Below are 19,440 nucleotides of genomic sequence, written 5' to 3'. Positions count from 1 at the left end.
GAGTTAGGTTAGGTTTAAGTATAGATTTAGGATTCTAGTTAGGTATGGGTTAGGCTTAGAGCTACCTTTAGGTTTAGGGTTAGATTTAGGTTTAGGGTTAGGGTTAGGTTCAGGGTTAGGTTAGGCTTAGGCTTAGACTTAGGCTTAGGTTAGGGCTAGGGTTAGGGTTAGGGTTAGGGTTAGGATAAGAGTTAGGCTGGGTTTCGGTATAGATTTAGGATTCGAGTTAGGTATTGGTTAGGGTTAGGTCTAGGTTTAGGGTTAGAGTTAGGTTTAGGGTTAGGTTTAGGTTCGGGGTTAGGTTAGGCTTAGGCTTAGACTTAGGCTATGGTTAAAGCTAGGGTTAGGGTTAGGTTTAGGGTTAGAGTTAGGATAATAGTCAGGCTGGGTTTCGGTATAGATTTAGGATTCGAGTTAGGTATGCGTTAGGGTTAGGTTTAGGTTTAGTGTTCATGTTAGGTTTAAGTTTAGGGTCAGGGTTAGGCTTAGGATAGGCCTAAGGTTAGGGTTAGGGTTAAGCTTAGGCTTAGGCTTAGGTTAGGGCTAGGGTTAGGGTTAGGGTTAGGGATAGGGTTAGGGTTAGGGTTAGGGTTAGGGTTAGGTTTAGGGTTAGGTTAGGCTTACGCTTAGGCTTTGGTTAAGGTTACGGTTAGCGTTAGGGTTAGGCTTAGGCTTAGGCTTAGGCTTAGGTTAGGATTAGGGTTAGGGTTAGGATTAGGGTTAGGTTAGGGTTAGGGTTAGGGTTAGGCTTAGGCTTAGGATAAGGTTAGGGTTAGTGTTAGGGTTAGGGTAAGGGTTAGGGTTAGGCTTAGGCTTAGATTAGGGCTAGGGTTAGGGTTAGGGTTAGGCTTAGGCTTAGGCTTAGGTTATGGCGAGGGTTAGGGTTAGGATTAGGGTTAGGGTTAGGGTTAGGGTTAGGGTTAGGGTTAGAGTTAGGCTTAGTGTAGGGCTAGGGTTAGGATTAGGGTTTGAGTTAGGGTAAGGGTTAGAGTTAGGCTTAGTTTAGGGCTAGAGTTAGGTTTAGGGTTAGGGTTAGGCTTAGTTTAGGGCTAGGGTTAGGGTTAGGGTTAGGGTTAGGATCAGAGTTAGGTAAAGTTTAGATATAGAATTAGGTTTCGAGTTAGGTATGGGTTAGGGTTACGGCTAGGTTTAGGTTTAGGGTTAGGGTGAGGATTAGGTTTAGGCTTATGCCTAGGCTTAGGTTAGGGTTAGGGTTAGGGTTAGGGTTTGGCTTAGGTTAGGACTAGGGTTAGGGTTAGGGTTAGGGTTAGGATCAGAGTTAGGTTAGGTTTAAGTATAGAATTAGGATTCTAGTTAGGTATGGGTTAGGCTTAGAGCTACCTTTAGGTTTAGGGTTAGGTTTAGGTTTAGGGTTAGGGTTAGGTTCAGGGTTAGGTTAGGCTTAGGCTTAGACTTAGGCTTAGGTTAGGGATAGGGTTAGGGTTAGGGTTAGGGTTAGGGTTAGGGTTAGGATAAGAGTTAGACTGTGTTTCAGTATAAATTTAGGATTCAAATTAGGTATGGGTTAGGGTTAGGTCTAGGTTTAGGGTAAGAGTTAGGTTTAAGTTTAGGGTCAGGTTTAGGCTTAGGTTAGGGCTAGGTTTAGGGTTAGTTTTAGGCTTAGGCTTAGGTTAGGGCTAGGGTTAGGGTTAGGCTTAGGCTTAGGCTTAGGCTTAGGCTTATTCTTAGGTTAGGGCTAGGGTTAGGGTTAGGGTTAGGGTTTGGCTTAGGTTAGGACTAGGGTTAGGGTTAGGGTTAGGGTTAGGGTTAGGGTTAGGGTTAGGGTTAGGATCAGAGTTAGATTAGGTTTAAGTATAGAGTTAGGATTCTAGTTAGGTATGGGTTAGGCTTAGAGCTACCTTTAGGTTTAGGGTTAGGTTTAGGTTTAGGGTTAGGGTTAGGTTCAGGGTTAGGTTAGGCTTAGGCTTAGGCTTAGACTTAGGCTTAGGTTAGGGCTAGGGTTAGGGTTAGGGTTAGGGTTAGGTTAGGATAAGAGTTAGGCTGGGTTTCAGTAGAGATTTAGGATTCGAGTTAGGTATGGGTTACGGTTAGGTCTAGGTCTAGGGTTAGAGTTAGGTTTAAGTTTAGGGTCAAGGTTAGGCTTAGGTTAGGGCTAGGGTTAGGGTTAGGCTTAGGGTTAGGGTTAGGCTTAGATTAGGGCTAGGGTTAGGGTTAGGGTTAGGGTTAGGCTTAGGCTTAGGCTTAGGTTAGGGTTAGGGTTAGGGATAGGGTTAGGCTTAGGCTTAGTTTTGGTCTGGGGTTAGGGTTAGGGTTAGAGTTAGGGTTAGGCTTAGACTTAGGTTAGGGCTAAGGTTAGGGTTAGGTTAGGGTTAGGGTTAGGCTTAGTTTAGGGCTAGGGTTAGGCTTGGGGTTAGGGTTAGGCTTATGGTTAGGGTTAGCCTTAGATTAGGGCTAGGGTTAGGCTTAGCGTTAGGGTTAGGCTTAGGGTTAGAGTTAGGCTTAGATTAGGGCTGGGGTAAGGTTTAGGGTTAGGCTTAGGGTTAGGCTTAGGGTTAGGGTTAGGGTTAGGGTTAGGGTTAGGGTTAGAGTTAAGCTTAGTTTAGGGCTGGGGTAAGGTTTAGGGTTAGGGTTAGGGATAGGGTTAGGCTTAGGCTTAGTTTAGGGCTAGGGTTAGTGTTCGGGTTAGGGTTAGGATCAGAGTTAGGTAAAGTTTAGGTATAGAATTAGGTTTCGAGTTAGGTATGGGTTAGGGTTACGGCTAGGTTTAGGTTTAGGGTTAGGGTTAGGTTTAGGCTTAGGCCTAGGCTTAGGTTAGGGTTAGGGTTAGGGTTAGGGTTTGGCTTAGATTAGGACTAGGGTTAGGGTTAGGATTAGGGTTAGGATTAGGCTTAGACTTAGGCTTAGGCTTAGTTTAGGGCTAGGATTAGTGTTAGGGTTAGGGTTAGGGTTAGGGTTAGGGTTAGGGTTAGGCTTAAGGTTAGGCTTAGGGTTAGGGTTAGATTAGGGCTAGGGTTAGGGTTAGTGTTAGGGTTAGGGTAAGGGTTAGGGTTAGGCTTAGGCTTAGATTAGGGCTAGGGTTAGGGTTAGGGTTAGGCTTAGGCTTAGGCTTAGGTTATGGCGAGGGTTAGGGTTAGGATTAGGGTTAGGGTTAGGGTTAGGGTTAGGGTTAGGGTTAGGGTTAGGGTTAGAGTTAGGCTTAGTGTAGGGCTAGGGTTAGGATTAGGGTTTGAGTTAGGGTAAGGGTTAGAGTTAGGCTTAGTTTAAGGCTAGGGTTAGGTTTAGGGTTAGGGTTAGGCTTAGTTTAGGGCTAGGGTTAGGGTTAGGGTTAGGGTTAGGATCAGAGTTAGGTAAAGTTTAGATATAGAATTAGGTTTCGAGTTAGGTATGGGTTAGGGTTACGGCTAGGTTTAGGTTTAGGGTTAGGGTGAGGATTAGGTTTAGGCTTATGCCTAGGCTTAGGTTAGGGTTAGGGTTAGGGTTAGGATCAGAGTTAGGTTAGGTTTAAGTATAGAATTAGGATTCTAGTTAGGTATGGGTTAGGCTTAGAGCTACCTTTAGGTTTAGGGTTAGGTTTAGGTTTAGGGTTAGGGTTAGGTTCAGGGTTAGGTTAGGCTTAGGCTTAGACTTAGACTTAGGTTAGGGATAGGGTTAGGGTTAGGGTTAGGGTTAGGGTTAGGGTTAGGGTTAGGATAAGAGTTAGACTGTGTTTCAGTATAAATTTAGGATTCAAATTAGGTATGGGTTAGGGTCAGGTCTAGGTTTAGGGTAAGAGTTAGGTTTAAGTTTAGGGTCAGGTTTAGGCTTAGGTTAGGGCTAGGTTTAGGGTTAGTTTTAGGCTTAGGCTTAGGTTAGGGCTAGGGTTAGGGTTAGGCTTAGGCTTAGGCTTAGGCTTAGGCTTAGGCTTAGGTTAGGGCTAGGGTTAGGGTTAGGGTTAGGGTTTGGCTTAGGTTAGGGCTAGGGTTAGGGTTAGGGTTAGGGTTAGGTTAGGATAAGAGTTAGGCTGGGTTTCAGTAGAGATTTAGGATTCGAGTTAGGTATGGGTTACGGTTAGGTCTAGGTCTAGGGTTAGAGTTAGGTTTAAGTTTAGGGTCAAGGTTAGGCTTAGGTTAGGGCTAGGGTTAGGGTTAGGCTTAGGGTTAGGGTTAGGCTTAGATTAGGGCTAGGGTTAGGGTTAGGGTTAGGGTTAGGCTTAGGCTTAGGCTTAGGTTAGGGTTAGGGTTAGGGATAGGGTTAGGCTTAGGCTTAGTTTTGGTCTGGGGTTAGGGTTAGGGTTAGAGTTAGGGTTAGGCTTAGACTTAGGTTAGGGCTAAGGTTAAGGTTAGGTTAGGGTTAGGGTTAGGCTTAGTTTAGGGTTAGGGTTAGGCTTGGGGTTAGGGTTAGGCTTATGGTTAGGGTTAGCCTTAGATTAGGGCTAGGGTTAGGCTTAGCGTTAGGGTTAGGCTTAGGGTTAGAGTTAGGCTTAGATTAGGGCTGGGGTAAGGTTTAGGGTTAGGCTTAGGGTTAGGCTTAGGGTTAGGGTTAGGGTTAGGGTTAGGGTTAGGGTTAGAGTTAAGCTTAGTTTAGGGCTGGGGTAAGGTTTAGGGTTAGGGTTAGGGATAGGGTTAGGCTTAGGCTTAGTTTAGGGCTAGGGTTAGTGTTCGGGTTAGGGTTAGGATCAGAGTTAGGTAAAGTTTAGGTATAGAATTAGGTTTCGAGTTAGGTATGGGTTAGGGTTACGGCTAGGTTTAGGTTTAGGGTTAGGGTTAGGTTTAGGCTTAGGCCTAGGCTTAGGTTAGGGTTAGGGTTAGGGTTAGGGTTTGGCTTAGATTAGGACTAGGGTTAGGGTTAGGATTAGGGTTAGGATTAGGCTTAGACTTAGGCTTAGGCTTAGTTTAGGGCTAGGATTAGTGTTAGGGTTAGGGTTAGGGTTAGGGTTAGGGTTAGGGTTAGGGTTAGGCTTAAGGTTAGGCTTAGGGTTAGGGTTAGATTAGGGCTAGGGTTAGGGTTAGTGTTAGGGTTAGGGTAAGGGTTAGGGTTAGGCTTAGGCTTAGATTAGGGCTAGGGTTAGGGTTAGGGTTAGGCTTAGGCTTAGGCTTAGGTTATGGCGAGGATTAGGGTTAGGATTAGGGTTAGGGTTAGGGTTAGGGTTAGGGTTAGGGTTGGAGTTAGGCTTAGTGTAGGGCTAGGGTTAGGATTAGGGTTTGAGTTAGGGTAAGGGTTAGAGTTAGGCTTAGTTTAAGGCTAGGGTTAGGTTTAGGGTTAGGGTTAGGCTTAGGTTAGGGCTAGGGTTAGGGTTAGGGTTAGGGTTAGGATCAGAGTTAGGTAAAGTTTAGATATAGAATTAGGTTTCGAGTTAGGTATGGGTTAGGGTTACGGCTAGGTTTAGGTTTAGGGTTAGGGTGAGGATTAGGTTTAGGCTTATGCCTAGGCTTAGGTTAGGGTTAGGGTTAGGGTTAGGGTTTGGCTTAGGTTAGGACTAGGGTTAGGGTTAGGGTTAGGGTTAGGGTTAGGATCAGAGTTAGGTTAGGTTTAAGTATAGAATTAGGATTCTAGTTAGGTATGGGTTAGGCTTAGAGCTACCTTTAGGTTTAGGGTTAGGTTTAGGTTTAGGGTTAGGGTTAGGTTCAGGGTTAGGTTAGGCTTAGGCTTAGACTTAGGCTTAGGTTAGGGATAGGGTTAGGGTTAGGGTTAGGGTTAGGGTTAGGGTTAGGATAAGAGTTAGACTGTGTTTCAGTATAAATTTAGGATTCAAATTAGGTATGGGTTAGGGTCAGGTCTAGGTTTAGGGTAAGAGTTAGGTTTAAGTTTAGGGTCAGGTTTAGGCTTAGGTTAGGGCTAGGTTTAGGGTTAGTTTTAGGCTTAGGCTTAGGTTAGGGCTAGGGTTAGGGTTAGGCTTAGGCTTAGGCTTAGGCTTAGGCTTAGTCTTAGGTTAGGGCTAGGGTTAGGGTTAGGGTTAGGGTTTGGCTTAGGTTAGGGCTAGGGTTAGGGTTAGGGTTAGGGTTAGGTTAGGATAAGAGTTAGGCTGGGTTTCAGTAGAGATTTAGGATTCGAGTTAGGTATGGGTTACGGTTAGGTCTAGGTCTAGGGTTAGAGTTAGGTTTAAGTTTAGGGTCAAGGTTAGGCTTAGGTTAGGGCTAGGGTTAGGGTTAGGCTTAGGGTTAGGGTTAGGCTTAGATTAGGGCTAGGGTTAGGGTTAGGGTTAGGGTTAGGCTTAGGCTTAGGCTTAGGTTAGGGTTAGGGTTAGGGATAGGGTTAGGCTTAGGCTTAGTTTTGGTCTGGGGTTAGGGTTAGGGTTAGAGTTAGGGTTAGGCTTAGACTTAGGTTAGGGCTAAGGTTAGGGTTAGGTTAGGGTTAGGGTTAGGCTTAGTTTAGGGCTAGGGTTAGGCTTGGGGTTAGGGTTAGGGCTAGGGTTAGGGTTAGGGTTAGGCTTAGACTTAGGCTTAGGTTATGGCGAGGGTTAGGGTTAGGATTAGGGTTAGGGTTAGGGTTAGGGTTAGGGTTAGGGTTAGGGTTAGGGTTAGAGTTAGGCTTAGTGTAGGGCTAGGGTTAGGGTTAGGGTTAGAGTTAAGCTTAGTTTAGGGCTGGGGTAAGGTTTAGGGTTAGGGTTAGGGATAGGGTTAGGCTTAGGCTTAGTTTAGGGCTAGGGTTAGTGTTCGGGTTAGGGTTAGGATCAGAGTTAGGTAAAGTTTAGGTATAGAATTAGGTTTCGAGTTAGGTATGGGTTAGGGTTACGGCTAGGTTTAGGTTTAGGGTTAGGGTTAGGTTTAGGCTTAGGCCTAGGCTTAGGTTAGGGTTAGGGTTAGGGTTAGGGTTTGGCTTAGATTAGGACTAGGGTTAGGGTTAGGATTAGGGTTAGGATTAGGCTTAGACTTAGGCTTAGGCTTAGTTTAGGGCTAGGATTAGTGTTAGGGTTAGGGTTAGGGTTAGGGTTAGGGTTAGGGTTAGGGTTAGGCTTAAGGTTAGGCTTAGGGTTAGGGTTAGATTAGGGCTAGGGTTAGGGTTAGTGTTAGGGTTAGGGTAAGGGTTAGGGTTAGGCTTAGGCTTAGATTAGGGCTAGGGTTAGGGTTAGGGTTAGGCTTAGGCTTAGGCTTAGGTTATGGCGAGGGTTAGGGTTAGGATTAGGGTTAGGGTTAGGGTTAGGGTTAGGGTTAGGGTTAGAGTTAGGCTTAGTGTAGGGCTAGGGTTAGGATTAGGGTTTGAGTTAGGGTAAGGGTTAGAGTTAGGCTTAGTTTAAGGCTAGGGTTAGGTTTAGGGTTAGGGTTAGGCTTAGTTTAGGGCTAGGGTTAGGGTTAGGGTTAGGGTTAGGATCAGAGTTAGGTAAAGTTTAGATATAGAATTAGGTTTCGAGTTAGGTATGGGTTAGGGTTACGGCTAGGTTTAGGTTTAGGGTTAGGGTGAGGATTAGGTTTAGGCTTATGCCTAGGCTTAGGTTAGGGTTAGGGTTAGGGTTAGGGTTTGGCTTAGGTTAGGACTAGGGTTAGGGTTAGGGTTAGGGTTAGGGTTAGGATCAGAGTTAGGTTAGGTTTAAGTATAGAATTAGGATTCTAGTTAGGTATGGGTTAGGCTTAGAGCTACCTTTAGGTTTAGGGTTAGGTTTAGGTTTAGGGTTAGGGTTAGGTTCAGGGTTAGGTTAGGCTTAGGCTTAGACTTAGGCTTAGGTTAGGGATAGGGTTAGGGTTAGGGTTAGGGTTAGGGTTAGGGTTAGGATAAGAGTTAGACTGTGTTTCAGTATAAATTTAGGATTCAAATTAGGTATGGGTTAGGGTCAGGTCTAGGTTTAGGGTAAGAGTTAGGTTTAAGTTTAGGGTCAGATTTAGGCTTAGGTTAGGGCTAGGTTTAGGGTTAGTTTTAGGCTTAGGCTTAGGTTAGGGCTAGGGTTAGGGTTAGGCTTAGGCTTAGGCTTAGGCTTAGGCTTAGTCTTAGGTTAGGGCTAGGGTTAGGGTTAGGGTTAGGGTTTGGCTTAGGTTAGGGCTAGGGTTAGGGTTAGGGTTAGGGTTAGGTTAGGATAAGAGTTAGGCTGGGTTTCAGTAGAGATTTAGGATTCGAGTTAGGTATGGGTTACGGTTAGGTCTAGGTCTAGGGTTAGAGTTAGGTTTAAGTTTAGGGTCAAGGTTAGGCTTAGGTTAGGGCTAGGGTTAGGGTTAGGCTTAGGGTTAGGGTTAGGCTTAGATTAGGGCTAGGGTTAGGGTTAGGGTTAGGGTTAGGGTTAGGCTTAGACTTAGGCTTAGGCTTAGGTTAGGGTTAGGGTTAGGGATAGGGTTAGACTTAGGCTTAGTTTTGGTCTGGGGTTAGGGTTAGGGTTAGAGTTAGGGTTAGGCTTAGACTTAGGTTAGGGCTAAGGTTAGGGTTAGGTTAGGGTTAGGGTTAGGCTTAGTTTAGGGCTAGGGTTAGGCTTGGGGTTAGGGTTAGGCTTATGGTTAGGGTTAGCCTTAGATTAGGGCTAGGGTTAGGCTTAGCGTTAGGGTTAGGGTTAGGGTTAGGATTAGGGTTAGGGTTAGAGTTAAGCTTAGTTTAGGGCTGGGGTAAGGTTTAGGGTTAGGGTTAGGGATAGGGTTAGGCTTAGGCTTAGTTTAGGGCTAGGGTTAGTGTTCGGGTTAGGGTTAGGATCAGAGTTAGGTAAAGTTTAGGTATAGAATTAGGTTTCGAGTTAGGTATGGGTTAGGGTTACGGCTAGGTTTAGGTTTAGGGTTAGGGTTAGGGTTAGGTTTAGGCTTAGGCCTAGGCTTAGGTTAGGGTTAGGGTTAGGGTTAGGGTTAGGGTTTGGCTTAGATTAGGACTAGGGTTAGGGTTAGGATTAGGGTTAGGATTAGGCTTAGACTTAGACTTAGGCTTAGTTTAGGGCTAGGGTTAGTGTTAGGGTTAGGGTTAGGGCTAGGGTTAGGGTTAGGGTTAGGCTTAGGGTTAGGCTTAGGGTTAGGGTTAGATTAGGGCTAGGGTTAGGGTTAGGGTTAGGGTTAGGGTTAGGGTTAGGGTTAGGATTAGGGTTAGTGTTAGGCTTAGTTTAGGGCTAGGGTTAGGGTTAGGGTTAGGGTTAGGGTTAGGCTTAGGTTAGGGCTAGGGTTGGGGTTAGGGTTAGGGTTAGGGTTAGGATCAGAGTTAGATTACGTTTAGATATAGAGTTAGGATTCTAATTAGATATGGGTTAGGATCAGGACTAGGTTTAGATTTACGGGTAGGGTTAGGTTTAGCGTTATGGTTAGGCTTAATCTTAGACTTAGGCTTAGATTAGGACAAGGCTTAGGCTTAGGTTAGGGCTAGGGTTAGGGTTAGGGTAAGGGTTAGGGTACGGTTAGGATTAGGTCTAGAGTTAGGGTTAGGGTTAGGCTTAGGTTAGTGTTAGGGTTAGGGTAAGGGTTAGGGTTTGACTTAGATTAGGGCTAGGGTTAGGGATAGGGTTAGGGTTAGGCTTAGGGTTAGGGTTAGGCTTGGGTTAGGGCTAGGGTTAGGGTTAGGGTTAGGATTAGGCTTAGGGTTAGGGTTAGGCTTAGATTAGGGCTAGGGTTAGGGTTAGACTTAGGGTTAGGGTTAGGGTTAGGGTTAGGATCACAGTTAGGTTAGGTTTAAGTATAGAGTTAGGATTCTGGTTAGGTATGGGTTAGGCTTAGAGCTACCTTTAGGTTTAGGGTTAGGGTTAGGTTCAGGGTTAGGTTAGGCTTAGGCTTAGACTTAGGCTTAGCTTAGGGCTAGGGTTAGGGTTAGGGTTAGGCTTAGGGTTAGGGTTAGGCTTAGATTAGGGCTAGGGTTAGGCTTAGGGTTAGGGTTAGGGTTAGGGTTAGGATTACAGTTAGGTTAGGTTTAAGTACAGAGTTAGGATTCTAGTTAGGTATGGGTTAGTGTTAGAGCTACCTTTAGGTTTAGGGTTACGTTTCGGTTTAGGGTTAGGGTTAGGTTCAGGGTTAGGTTAGGCTTAGGCTTAGACTTAGGCTTAGGTTAGGGCTAGGGTTAGGGTTAGGGTTAGGGCTAGGGTTAGAGTTAGGGTTAGGGTTAGGTTAAGAGTTAGGCTGGGTTTCAGTATAGATTTAGGATTCGAGTTAGGTATGGGTTACGGTTAGGTCTAGGTTTATTGTAAGAGTTAGGTTTAAGTTTAGGGTCAACGTTAGGCTTAGGTTAGAGCTAGGGTTAGGGTTAGGGTTAGGATTAGGGTTAGGGTTAGGCTTAGATTAGGGCTAGGGTTAGGGTTAGGGTTAGGGTTAGGCTTAGGGTTAGGGTTAGGCTTAGGCTTAGGCTTAGGCTTAGGTTAGGGCTAGGGTTAGGGTTAGAGTTAGGGTTAGGGTTAGGGTTAGGGTTAAGCTTAGTTTAGGGCTGGGGTAAGGTTTAGGGTTAGGGTTAGGGATAGGGTTAGGCTTAGGCTTAGTTTAGGGCTAGGGTTAGTGTTCGGGTTAGGGTTAGGATCAGAGTTAGGTAAAGTTTAGGTATAGAATTAGGTTTCGAGTTAGGTATGGGTTAGGGTTACGGCTAGGTTTAGATTTAGGGTTAGGGTTAGGGTTAGGTTTAGGCTTAGGCCTAGGCTTAGGTTAGGGTAAGGGTTAGGGTTAGGGTTTGGCTTAGGTTAGGACTAGGGTTAGGGTTAGGGTTAGGGTTAGAGTTAGAGTTAGGCTTAGTTTAGGGCTAGGGTTAGGCTTAGGGTTAGGGTTAGGGTTAGGCTTAGATTAGGGCTAGGGTTAGGGTTAGGGTTAGGGTTAGGGTTAGGGTTAGGGTTAGGGTTAGGGTTAGGGTTAGGGTTAGGGTTAGGCTTAGTTTAGGGCTAGGGTTAGGGTTAGGGTTAGGCTTAGATTAGGGCTAGGGTTAGGGTTAGGGTTAGGGTTAGGATCAGAGTTAGATTAGGTTTAGGTATAGAGTTAGGATTCTAATTAGATATGGGTTAGGGTCAGGACTAGGTTTAGGTTTACGGGTAGGGTTAGGTTTAGCGTTAGGGTTAGGCTTAATCTTAGACTTAGGCTTAGATTAGGACAAGGCTTAGGCTTAGGTTAGGGCTAGGGTTAGGGTTAGGGTTAGGGTTTGGCTTAGGTTAGGGCTAGGGTTAGGGTTAGGGTTAGGGTTAGGTTAGGATAAGAGTTAGGCTGGGTTTCAGTAGAGATTTAGGATTCGAGTTAGGTATGGGTTACGGTTAGGTCTAGGTCTAGGGTTAGAGTTAGGTTTAAGTTTAGGGTCAAGGTTAGGCTTAGGTTAGGGCTAGGGTTAGGGTTAGGCTTAGGGTTAGGGTTAGGCTTAGATTAGGGCTAGGGTTAGGGTTAGGGTTAGGGTTAGGCTTAGACTTAGGCTTAGGCTTAGGTTAGTGTTAGGGTTAGGGTTAGGGCTAGGGTTAGGGTTAGGGTTAGGCTTAGGGTTAGGCTTAGGGTTAGGGTTAGATTAGGGCTAGGGTTAGGGTTAGGGTTAGGGTTAGGGTTAGGGTTAGGATTAGGGTTAGTGTTAGGCTTAGTTTAGGGCTAGGGTTAGGGTTAGGGTTAGGGTTAGGGTTAGGCTTAGGTTAGGGCTAGGGTTGGGGTTAGGGTTAGGGTTAGGGTTAGGATCAGAGTTAGATTAGGTTTAGATATAGAGTTAGGATTCTAATTAGATATGGGTTAGGATCAGGACTAGGTTTAGGTTTACGGGTAGGGTTAGGTTTAGCGTTAGGGTTAGGCTTAATCTTAGACTTAGGCTTAGATTAGGACAAGGCTTAGGCTTAGGTTAGGGCTAGGGTTAGGGTTAGGGTAAGGGTTAGGGTACGGTTAGGATTAGGTCTAGAGTTAGGGTTAGGGTTAGGCTTAGGTTAGTGTTAGGGTTAGGGTAAGGGTTAGGGTTTGGCTTAGATTAGGGCTAGGGTTAGGGATAGGGTTAGGGTTAGGCTTAGGGTTAGGGTTAGGCTTGGGTTAGGGCTAGGGTTAGGGTTAGGGTTAGGATTAGGCTTAGGGTTAGGGTTAGGCTTAGATTAGGGCTAGGGTTAGGGTTAGGCTTAGGGTTAGGGTTAGGGTTAGGGTTAGGATCACAGTTAGGTTAGGTTTAAGTATAGAGTTAGGATTCTGGTTAGGTATGGGTTAGGCTTAGAGCTACCTTTAGGTTTAGGGTTAGGGTTAGGTTCAGGGTTAGGTTAGGCTTAGGCTTAGACTTAGGCTTAGCTTAGGGCTAGGGTTAGGGTTAGGGTTAGGCTTAGGGTTAGGGTTAGGCTTAGATTAGGGCTAGGGTTAGGCTTAGGGTTAGGGTTAGGGTTAGGGTTAGGATTACAGTTAGGTTAGGTTTAAGTACAGAGTTAGGATTCTAGTTAGGTATGGGTTAGTGTTAGAGCTACCTTTAGGTTTAGGGTTACGTTTCGGTTTAGGGTTAGGGTTAGGTTCAGGGTTAGGTTAGGCTTAGGCTTAGACTTAGGCTTAGGTTAGGGCTAGGGTTAGGGTTAGGGTTAGGGCTAGGGTTAGAGTTAGGGTTAGGGTTAGGTTAAGAGTTAGGCTGGGTTTCAGTATAGATTTAGGATTCGAGTTAGGTATGGGTTACGGTTAGGTCTAGGTTTATTGTAAGAGTTAGGTTTAAGTTTAGGGTCAACGTTAGGCTTAGGTTAGAGCTAGGGTTAGGGTTAGGGTTAGAATTAGGGTTAGGGTTAGGCTTAGATTAGGGCTAGGGTTAGGGTTAGGGTTAGGGTTAGGGTTAGGGTTAGGCTTAGGCTTAGGCTTAGGCTTAGGCTTAGGTTAGGGCTAGGGTTAGGGTTAGGGTTAGGGTTAGGGTTAGGGTTAGGGTTAGGGTTAAGCTTAGTTTAGGGCTGAGGTAAGGTTTAGGGTTAGGGTTAGGGATAGGGTTAGGCTTAGGCTTAGTTTAGGGCTAGGGTTAGTGTTCCGGTTAGGGTTAGGATCAGAGTTAGGTAAAGTTTAGGTATAGAATTAGGTTTCGAGTTAGGTATGGGTTAGGGTTTCGGCTAGGTTTAGGTTTAGGGTTAGGGTTAGGGTTAGGTTTAGGCTTAGGCCTAGGCTTAGGTTAGGGTAAGGGTTAGGGTTAGGGTTTGGCTTAGGTTAGGACTAGGGTTAGGGTTAGGGTTAGGGTTAGGGTTAGAGTTAGGCTTAGTTTAGGGCTAGGGTTAGGCTTAGGGTTAGGGTTAGGGTTAGGGTTAGGCTTAGGGTTAGGGTTAGGGTTAGGCTTAGATTAGGGCTAGGGTTAAGGTTAGGGTTAGGGTTAGGGTTAGAGTTAGGGTTAGGCTTAGGGTTAGGGTTAGGCTTAGTTTAGGGCTAGGGTTAGGATTAGGGTTTGAGTTAGGGTAAGGGTTAGAGTTAGGCTTAGTTTAGGGCTAGGGTTAGGTTTAGGGTTAGGGTTAGGGTTAGGGTTAGGGTTAGGATCAGAGTTAGATTAGGTTTAGGTATAGAGTTGGGATTCTAATTAGATATGGGTTAGGGTTAGGACTATGTTTAGGTTTACGGGTAGGGTTAGGTTTAACATTAAGGTTAGGCTTAAGCTTAGGCTTAGGCTTAGATTAGGGCAAGGCTTAGGCTTAGGTTAGAGCTAGGGTTAGGGTTAGTGTTAGGGTTAGGGTTAGGCTTAGTTTAGGGCTAGGATTAGGGTTAGGGTTAGGGTTAGGATCAGAGTTAGATTAGGTTTAGGTATAGAGTTAGGATTCTAATTAGATATGGCTTAGGGTTAGGACTAGGTTTAGATTTACGGTTAGGGTTAGTTTTAGTGTTAGGGTTAGGCTTAAGCTTAGGCTTAGGCTTAGATTAAGGCTAGGCTTAGGCTTAGGTTACGGCTAGGGTTAGGTATAGGGTTAGGGTTAGGGTTAGGCTAAGTTTAGGGCTAGTGTTAGGGTTAGAGTTAGGGTTAGGGTTAGGGTTAGGCTTAGGTTAGGGCTAGGGTTAGGGTTAGGGTTAGGGTTAGGGTTAGGGTTAGGGTTAGGGTTAGGATTAGTTTAGGGCTAAAGTTAGGGTTAGGGTTAGGGTTAGGTTTAGGGTTAGGTTTAGGTTAGGTCTATGGTTAGGGTTAGGGTTAGTGTTAGGGTTAGGGTTAGGGTTAGGGTTAGGGTTAGGGTTAGGGTTAGGCTTAGATTAAGGCTAGGGTTAGGGTTAGGGTTAGGGTTAGGCTTAGGCTTAGGCTTACGTTAGGGTTAGGGTTAGGGTTAGGGTTAAGGTTAGGGTTAGGTTAGGCTTAGGCTTAGGCTTTGGCTTAGGTTAGAGTTAGGGTTAGTGTTAGGGTTAGGGTTAGGGTTAGGCTTAGTTTAGGGCTAGGTTTAGAGTTAGGGTTAGGTTTAGGGTTAGGGTTAGGCTTAGTTTAGGGCTAAAGTTAGGGTTAGGGTTAGGGTTAGCGTTAGTCTTAGGCTTAGGTTAGGGCTAGGGTTAGCGTTAGGGTTAGGGTTAGGCTTAGGCTGAGACTTAGGCTTAGCTTAGGGTTAAGGTTAGGGTTAGGGTTAGGGTTAGGGCTAGGGTTAGGCTCTAGGCTGCTACTTAGGCTTAGGCTTAGTTTAGGGCTAGAGTTAGGGTTAGGGTTAGGGTTAGGCTTAGGTTAGGGCTAGGGTTAGGGTTAGGGTTCGGGTTAGGCTTAGTGTTAGGGTTAGGTTTAGGCTTAGGTTAGGGCTAGGGTTAGGCTTAGGGTTAGGGTTAGGGTTAGGGTTAGGGTTAGGCTTAGTTTAGGGCTAAGGTTAGGGTTAGGCTTAGGCTTAGGCTTAGTTTAGGGTTAAAGTTAGGGTTAGGGTTAGGGTTAGGGTTAGGGTTAGGATCAGAGTTACGTTAGGTTTACGTATATAGTTAGGATTCCAGTTAGGTATGAGTTAGGGTTAGGGCTACGTTTATGTTTAGTGTTAAGTTTCGGGTTAGGGTTAGGTTAGGCTTAGGCTTAGGCTTTGGCTTAGGTTAGAGTTAGGGTTAGGGTTAGGATCAGTTTTAGGTTAGGTTTAGGTATAGAGTTAGGATTCGAGTTAGTTATGGGTTAGGGTTAGGGCTAGTTTTAGTTTTATGGTTAGGTTTCTGGTTAGGGTTAGGGTTAGGGTTAGGGTAAGGGTTAGGGTTAGGGTTAGGGTTAGGCTAGGGTTAGGCTTAGGCTCAGGCTTAGGTTAGGGCTAGGGTTAGGGTTAGGGTTAGCTTAGGGTTAGGGTTAGGGTTAGGCTTAGGCTTAATCTTAGGCTTACGTTAGGTTTAGGGTTAGGGTTAGGGTTAGGGTTAGGGTTAGAGTTAGGGTTAGGGTTAGAGTTAGGTTAGGGTTGGCGTTAGGGTTAAGATTATGTTTACGGTAAGGGTTGCGTTAAGGTAAGGGTTAGGGTTAGGGTTAAGGTTAGGCTTAGGCCTGCCAATTAGTCTGCAAATTAACACTATCTATTTTTTAAAAACAAAACAAAAATCTAAATCCAAAGCCCTCCCCACCTCCCATCTCCACACCCCCAGCAATCTTTCTGACTGTTTTTCTACTGATCTGATTGCAGAACTGAAGACACATCTTGTCTTGCAAGTTGATACAACCTGGAAGGGCTGATTGCTGCAAGTTCTTCCCCTGACCATCCAAACACAAAGCCCCCCTGAGGATGTTGCATTCTAGAGGCACTCCAATGTCCACACATTTCAGCCATGTTGGTTACATTCAAAACAACAAGGACACAGTACTCACTAAGCTCCACTCATTTTCTGTCTCTATACATGTTGCTCATTTTGTCTCATTCAAGACAAATCTAAAAGATTTTTTTAGCCCTACTATCAAATAAATGCTAAATAATCGAGATGGATGAGAAGATATTGAATTGTAGGTCATTGACACACCAGTGACCCAATAATCACCAGATGATCCTCACTAGCTACAAATTCTTCTCCCCTCGAAGAAAAAGGAAGCAGAGTTATGTGACATCCCACAGAAGAGACTCTTCATTTCAGAAATGACTAGACTGCTCTACCAACTCCAGTAAGTAATCAGGGCTGTCAGAGACTTTTTGCAAAAGACTGAATGTGACCCAGTCTGAATTTAACCCCATCTGGACCCATTTGGATTCCCATTCACAAAATTGACCTACAAAAGCAGATCTAAAGTTTCATGAAGATGAAGCAAACCAACAGGAACTTTTTTTAATGTATAAAAGGAGGTTCTTTTGCTTTGAGATGGAATAAGTCTTTTTTATCTTAGCAATCTACAAAAATGACTGTCTTACCCTTACTTATGAAAATCCTTGTTGCTGATACATTAAATATATTTCCTTTATGAGTGTAGATAAATCGACAAGTATAATAACCGTCATCCTCCTTTCTTGGGTTGTTAATAAAAATATATTTTTCTGCCTTGAAGTATCTCTCTCCCTGCAGAGGTTTGCAGTCCTGGAAAATAAAACTTTCTTTATGTGGCTGCAAATATCTTTTCATGGTAATCTGATCTACAACTGTCACTATCAGGGTTTTATTTACCTTATACCACTGGATGATAGTAGCATTCTTATAGTTGTCAATTGTAGGACAAACAATTTTTCCTCTTCCAGTGTCATTTGGGTAACGAATCTGACTTGGGAAACATATTCCTCGCTTATATGGATGCACATGAACACTCATGTCAAATGACTTTGTACGATTATTTGAACTTTAAAAAAGGAATAAAGATATGTCAATATTACTATTTTTATAAATGGCATATTAAATATTTGTAACAAATGCGAGTTGTTTTTTTTTAAAAAAAAACCCAACATATGGATGGTTATTGTAGTTCAGTCACAAATTGATTTTTTAAAGACCTGTCATAAAAATAGCAATTGCAGAATGGAAAGTTACATTAAATGGTGTATGCCATGAGAAAAATGCATCATTACCACAGCTAGTAATTGGACTGTATTATTAAAGCTTTTTTTTTTTCAGTCTTACGCCTTTTATTTTCAGTGTTGCACTTACAAAAGTATAACACAAGTATAGTTTCCAGAATCCTCTCTAGAAGTTGGCAGAAACCAAAGAAATCTTTTTGAGGAAAATACTCGTGATCCCTCTTCTTCTGCAGGAATTATTTTGCTAGTGTCCATGTGATACCAGGTGACTTTCACAGATGAACTCCATCGGGGACATTTTATAACTAAAGCCTCGCCTTCCATTGCTTCAACTGCAAATGAACAAATGATTAAATTCTCAGATTAATTAAACCTTAGGTACACAGGCCCACTAAGACAGAGGAGAACACGGCATTCCTGGATCAGTAGGCCAGTCATGTACAGCTAACTACTTTCCTTGAGTTTTTTCAGAGATTATATGTAAAAAATCCAGAGAAGTTTCTCTCCAAAGCTCACAAAAAATTTGAAAAAAAAATTAAAAAAATGAAAGCAATGTAATGGACTGAAAGGGAGAATCTGATGGGAAGGTAAAATGATGTCAGAGAGGAATAAGAGCAAAATAAGAAACACAGGGAGACAAACCACTCACACACAAAAGAAAGATGAAGGAGTTGAGGGTAAAGCATTATTTTTTTTATTTTTTATTTTAACTGAGTATATTTCTACTTCTGAATACTGAACAGAGTACTTGAATCAAGCAATTTTGACAGATATTTAGGTTTCCGGGCACTTGAATAATGAACTGGCTGCTGAAAACAGAAATGTTAATCTGAAAGTTAAATCGCATTTTTGAGAAGAGAAAAATGAGAAAATTAAGACTAGACAAAGATGAAGATTGGCAGAGGAGCTACAGTAGATAAGGAGCATGAAAATGAAAGCAGACAACCAAATAGCTAAACAAAACAGACAGACTCTATCAAAAATTACACTTTGTGGGAATATTGCTACCACCTGGCTTTAGACACATACATGCACAAATCAGGTGGTGAGTCCCTGTACATGGTGAACACTTGGCATCTGCTCCAGTTCTTTCTAAAGTGGCCCACCTCCACTGACATTACATGCTGTCTCACTAATTGAGGCACCTAAATTAGCCACATCAGGTATGAGTACCCTTAACCCCATCATTTGACCAGCATTTCCATTCATGAGGCTTGCAAAAACAATGGCACTTATCAGGGTGTCAGGAAAGGGAGCATCACCTCACCAAAGGAGGGACACATTGGAAATAAAGCGTTCTTTAGCGAAAGCTACAGAAGAAAACAGAACACAAAGAAACTGAAAAGTCTCATCTAAACTCAGTGACATGAGTGAAAATGATCTTGGTAAATTCTTCAGTAGAATTTGGTCTCGTAACAAATCTTATCTGTTTGAAACTTAGCATTCACACTGTAAAACTGAGACTACAAAGAAATACTTAGAGATTATATCTTACAATATTTTTCAGACAAATAAGCAACTCAGACTGGAACTACACGAGTGCTACATAACAGTGTGTCACTGCTCAGCATTATATAGATAAGTCAGCAGAGCTGTCCCGTCAAGAGAGAGCTTACTTTTTTTAATATCCCCCACGTGCAGGGAAATGTTACTGCCACATTGCACTTGTGAGTTAACATCCTCAAACCCAGGACATTAAAAAACATTATTAATGAATGATGTACCCATTTACGTCCCTGGTTAAGGAGGCTGCATACACATATGCCCTGCTCATTGCAATTTAAGTATCTTCTTGGAGACTTTGCCCAGTTGGGGACTGGAACACCAGCTATTCTCAAATCCTTTCTAAAAGACCCTTTTTTCTGCTTGCAGAGGTTGAATCTAGACTTTATGTCACAGAAATGGACAGTACTCAGTGGATTTTAATATGCAGAGAAAACAAATGAAGCCAGTTTTTAAGCTGTGATTTGTGGTTTGAGGTAAACTAGCTAATTTTAGGTTTGAAAAATCTGGGAACAGCCTACACATTTCTACAGAATACAACTCATCAGGAAGTATTTTCAAAATGTGACTTACATGTTTCAGATGTCATGGAAACCGAGAGGAAGGTAGACAGGAAGATCAAATGTACATACCCCATCGTATTTCTAAACCAAAAAGAAAAACATCGATATCTCAGAATATATTTTGACTGTATCAGTTACACTATTGCTATGGTACTGATGTACATCTCTTAATAGATAATGGTTTCATGTGGTGATAAACTCCGTCATATGAGCTGCTCTGTACAGTGTTCATGTGTGTGTCACAGTGGTTTTGCAGCTTTGAAATCATAGAATCATAGAATCATTTTAGCTGGAAGAGACCCTTATGATCATCAGGTCCAAACAGATGATTCTCTTTCTGCTATGATGAACTCAATAGTTCATGTTCCACTGAAACTAGTGTTATGACTTAGTTTAATGGATGTGGGAGAAATACTCTGCCACGGTGGGCCTCAGACAGAAGCCTCTTCTTGCTTGATCCCTTTTTTTTTTTTAAGAAAGCTGACTGTACATTGGCATTCTCTTTGTAGTGAAGTGCAGAAAAATTATACCTTGATTTAGGAAAGCATAGATCCTAGATTTGAAAATATATACCCTGGCTTTGAGTTAAGCTTATATTCAATCAACTGCTGGAGTGCACAACACCTTTTTGTCTTTCTGTGCAAGTAGAGGTATGCTTAGTGACAGCTTCTCTAGGTAAGAACAAAACCAGATGAGTGCCATCAGCAATGCTAACCTGAAGGGGCTTGAAGAGATAGACTGGAAAGGCAGATAAAAGAACATGTA

The 19,440-nt window shown here is 43.5% G+C and overlaps 1 protein-coding gene across 1 annotated transcript in view; it reads right to left on the bottom strand.

Annotated features, from left to right (window-relative positions):
• The window catches only part of LOC308052765 (interleukin-1 receptor-like 1), a gene marked incomplete at its 3' end in the record, with an annotated part of 73,049 nt that extends 55,509 nt beyond the window's left edge, over positions 1-17,540 (bottom strand). Inside the window, exons 1-3 of the mRNA XM_080363390.1 lie at positions 16,740-17,540; positions 16,266-16,434; positions 16,016-16,178 (exon numbers count right to left, since the gene is read on the bottom strand). Of these exons, the coding sequence (XP_080219516.1) occupies positions 16,016-16,178; positions 16,266-16,434; positions 16,740-16,933 (526 nt within the window). The 5' untranslated portion in view covers positions 16,934-17,540. The remainder of the gene's footprint in view (positions 1-16,015; positions 16,179-16,265; positions 16,435-16,739) is intronic.
• Positions 17,541-19,440: the final 1,900 nt, after the last annotated feature.

This window comes from Nesoenas mayeri (assembly GCF_963082525.1).
Source record: "Nesoenas mayeri genome assembly, chromosome: 1".
NCBI lineage: Eukaryota > Metazoa > Chordata > Aves > Columbiformes > Columbidae > Nesoenas > Nesoenas mayeri.
Note: the sequence above shows the minus strand (reverse complement) of the source record. Positions and strands in the feature narration are given on the sequence as shown.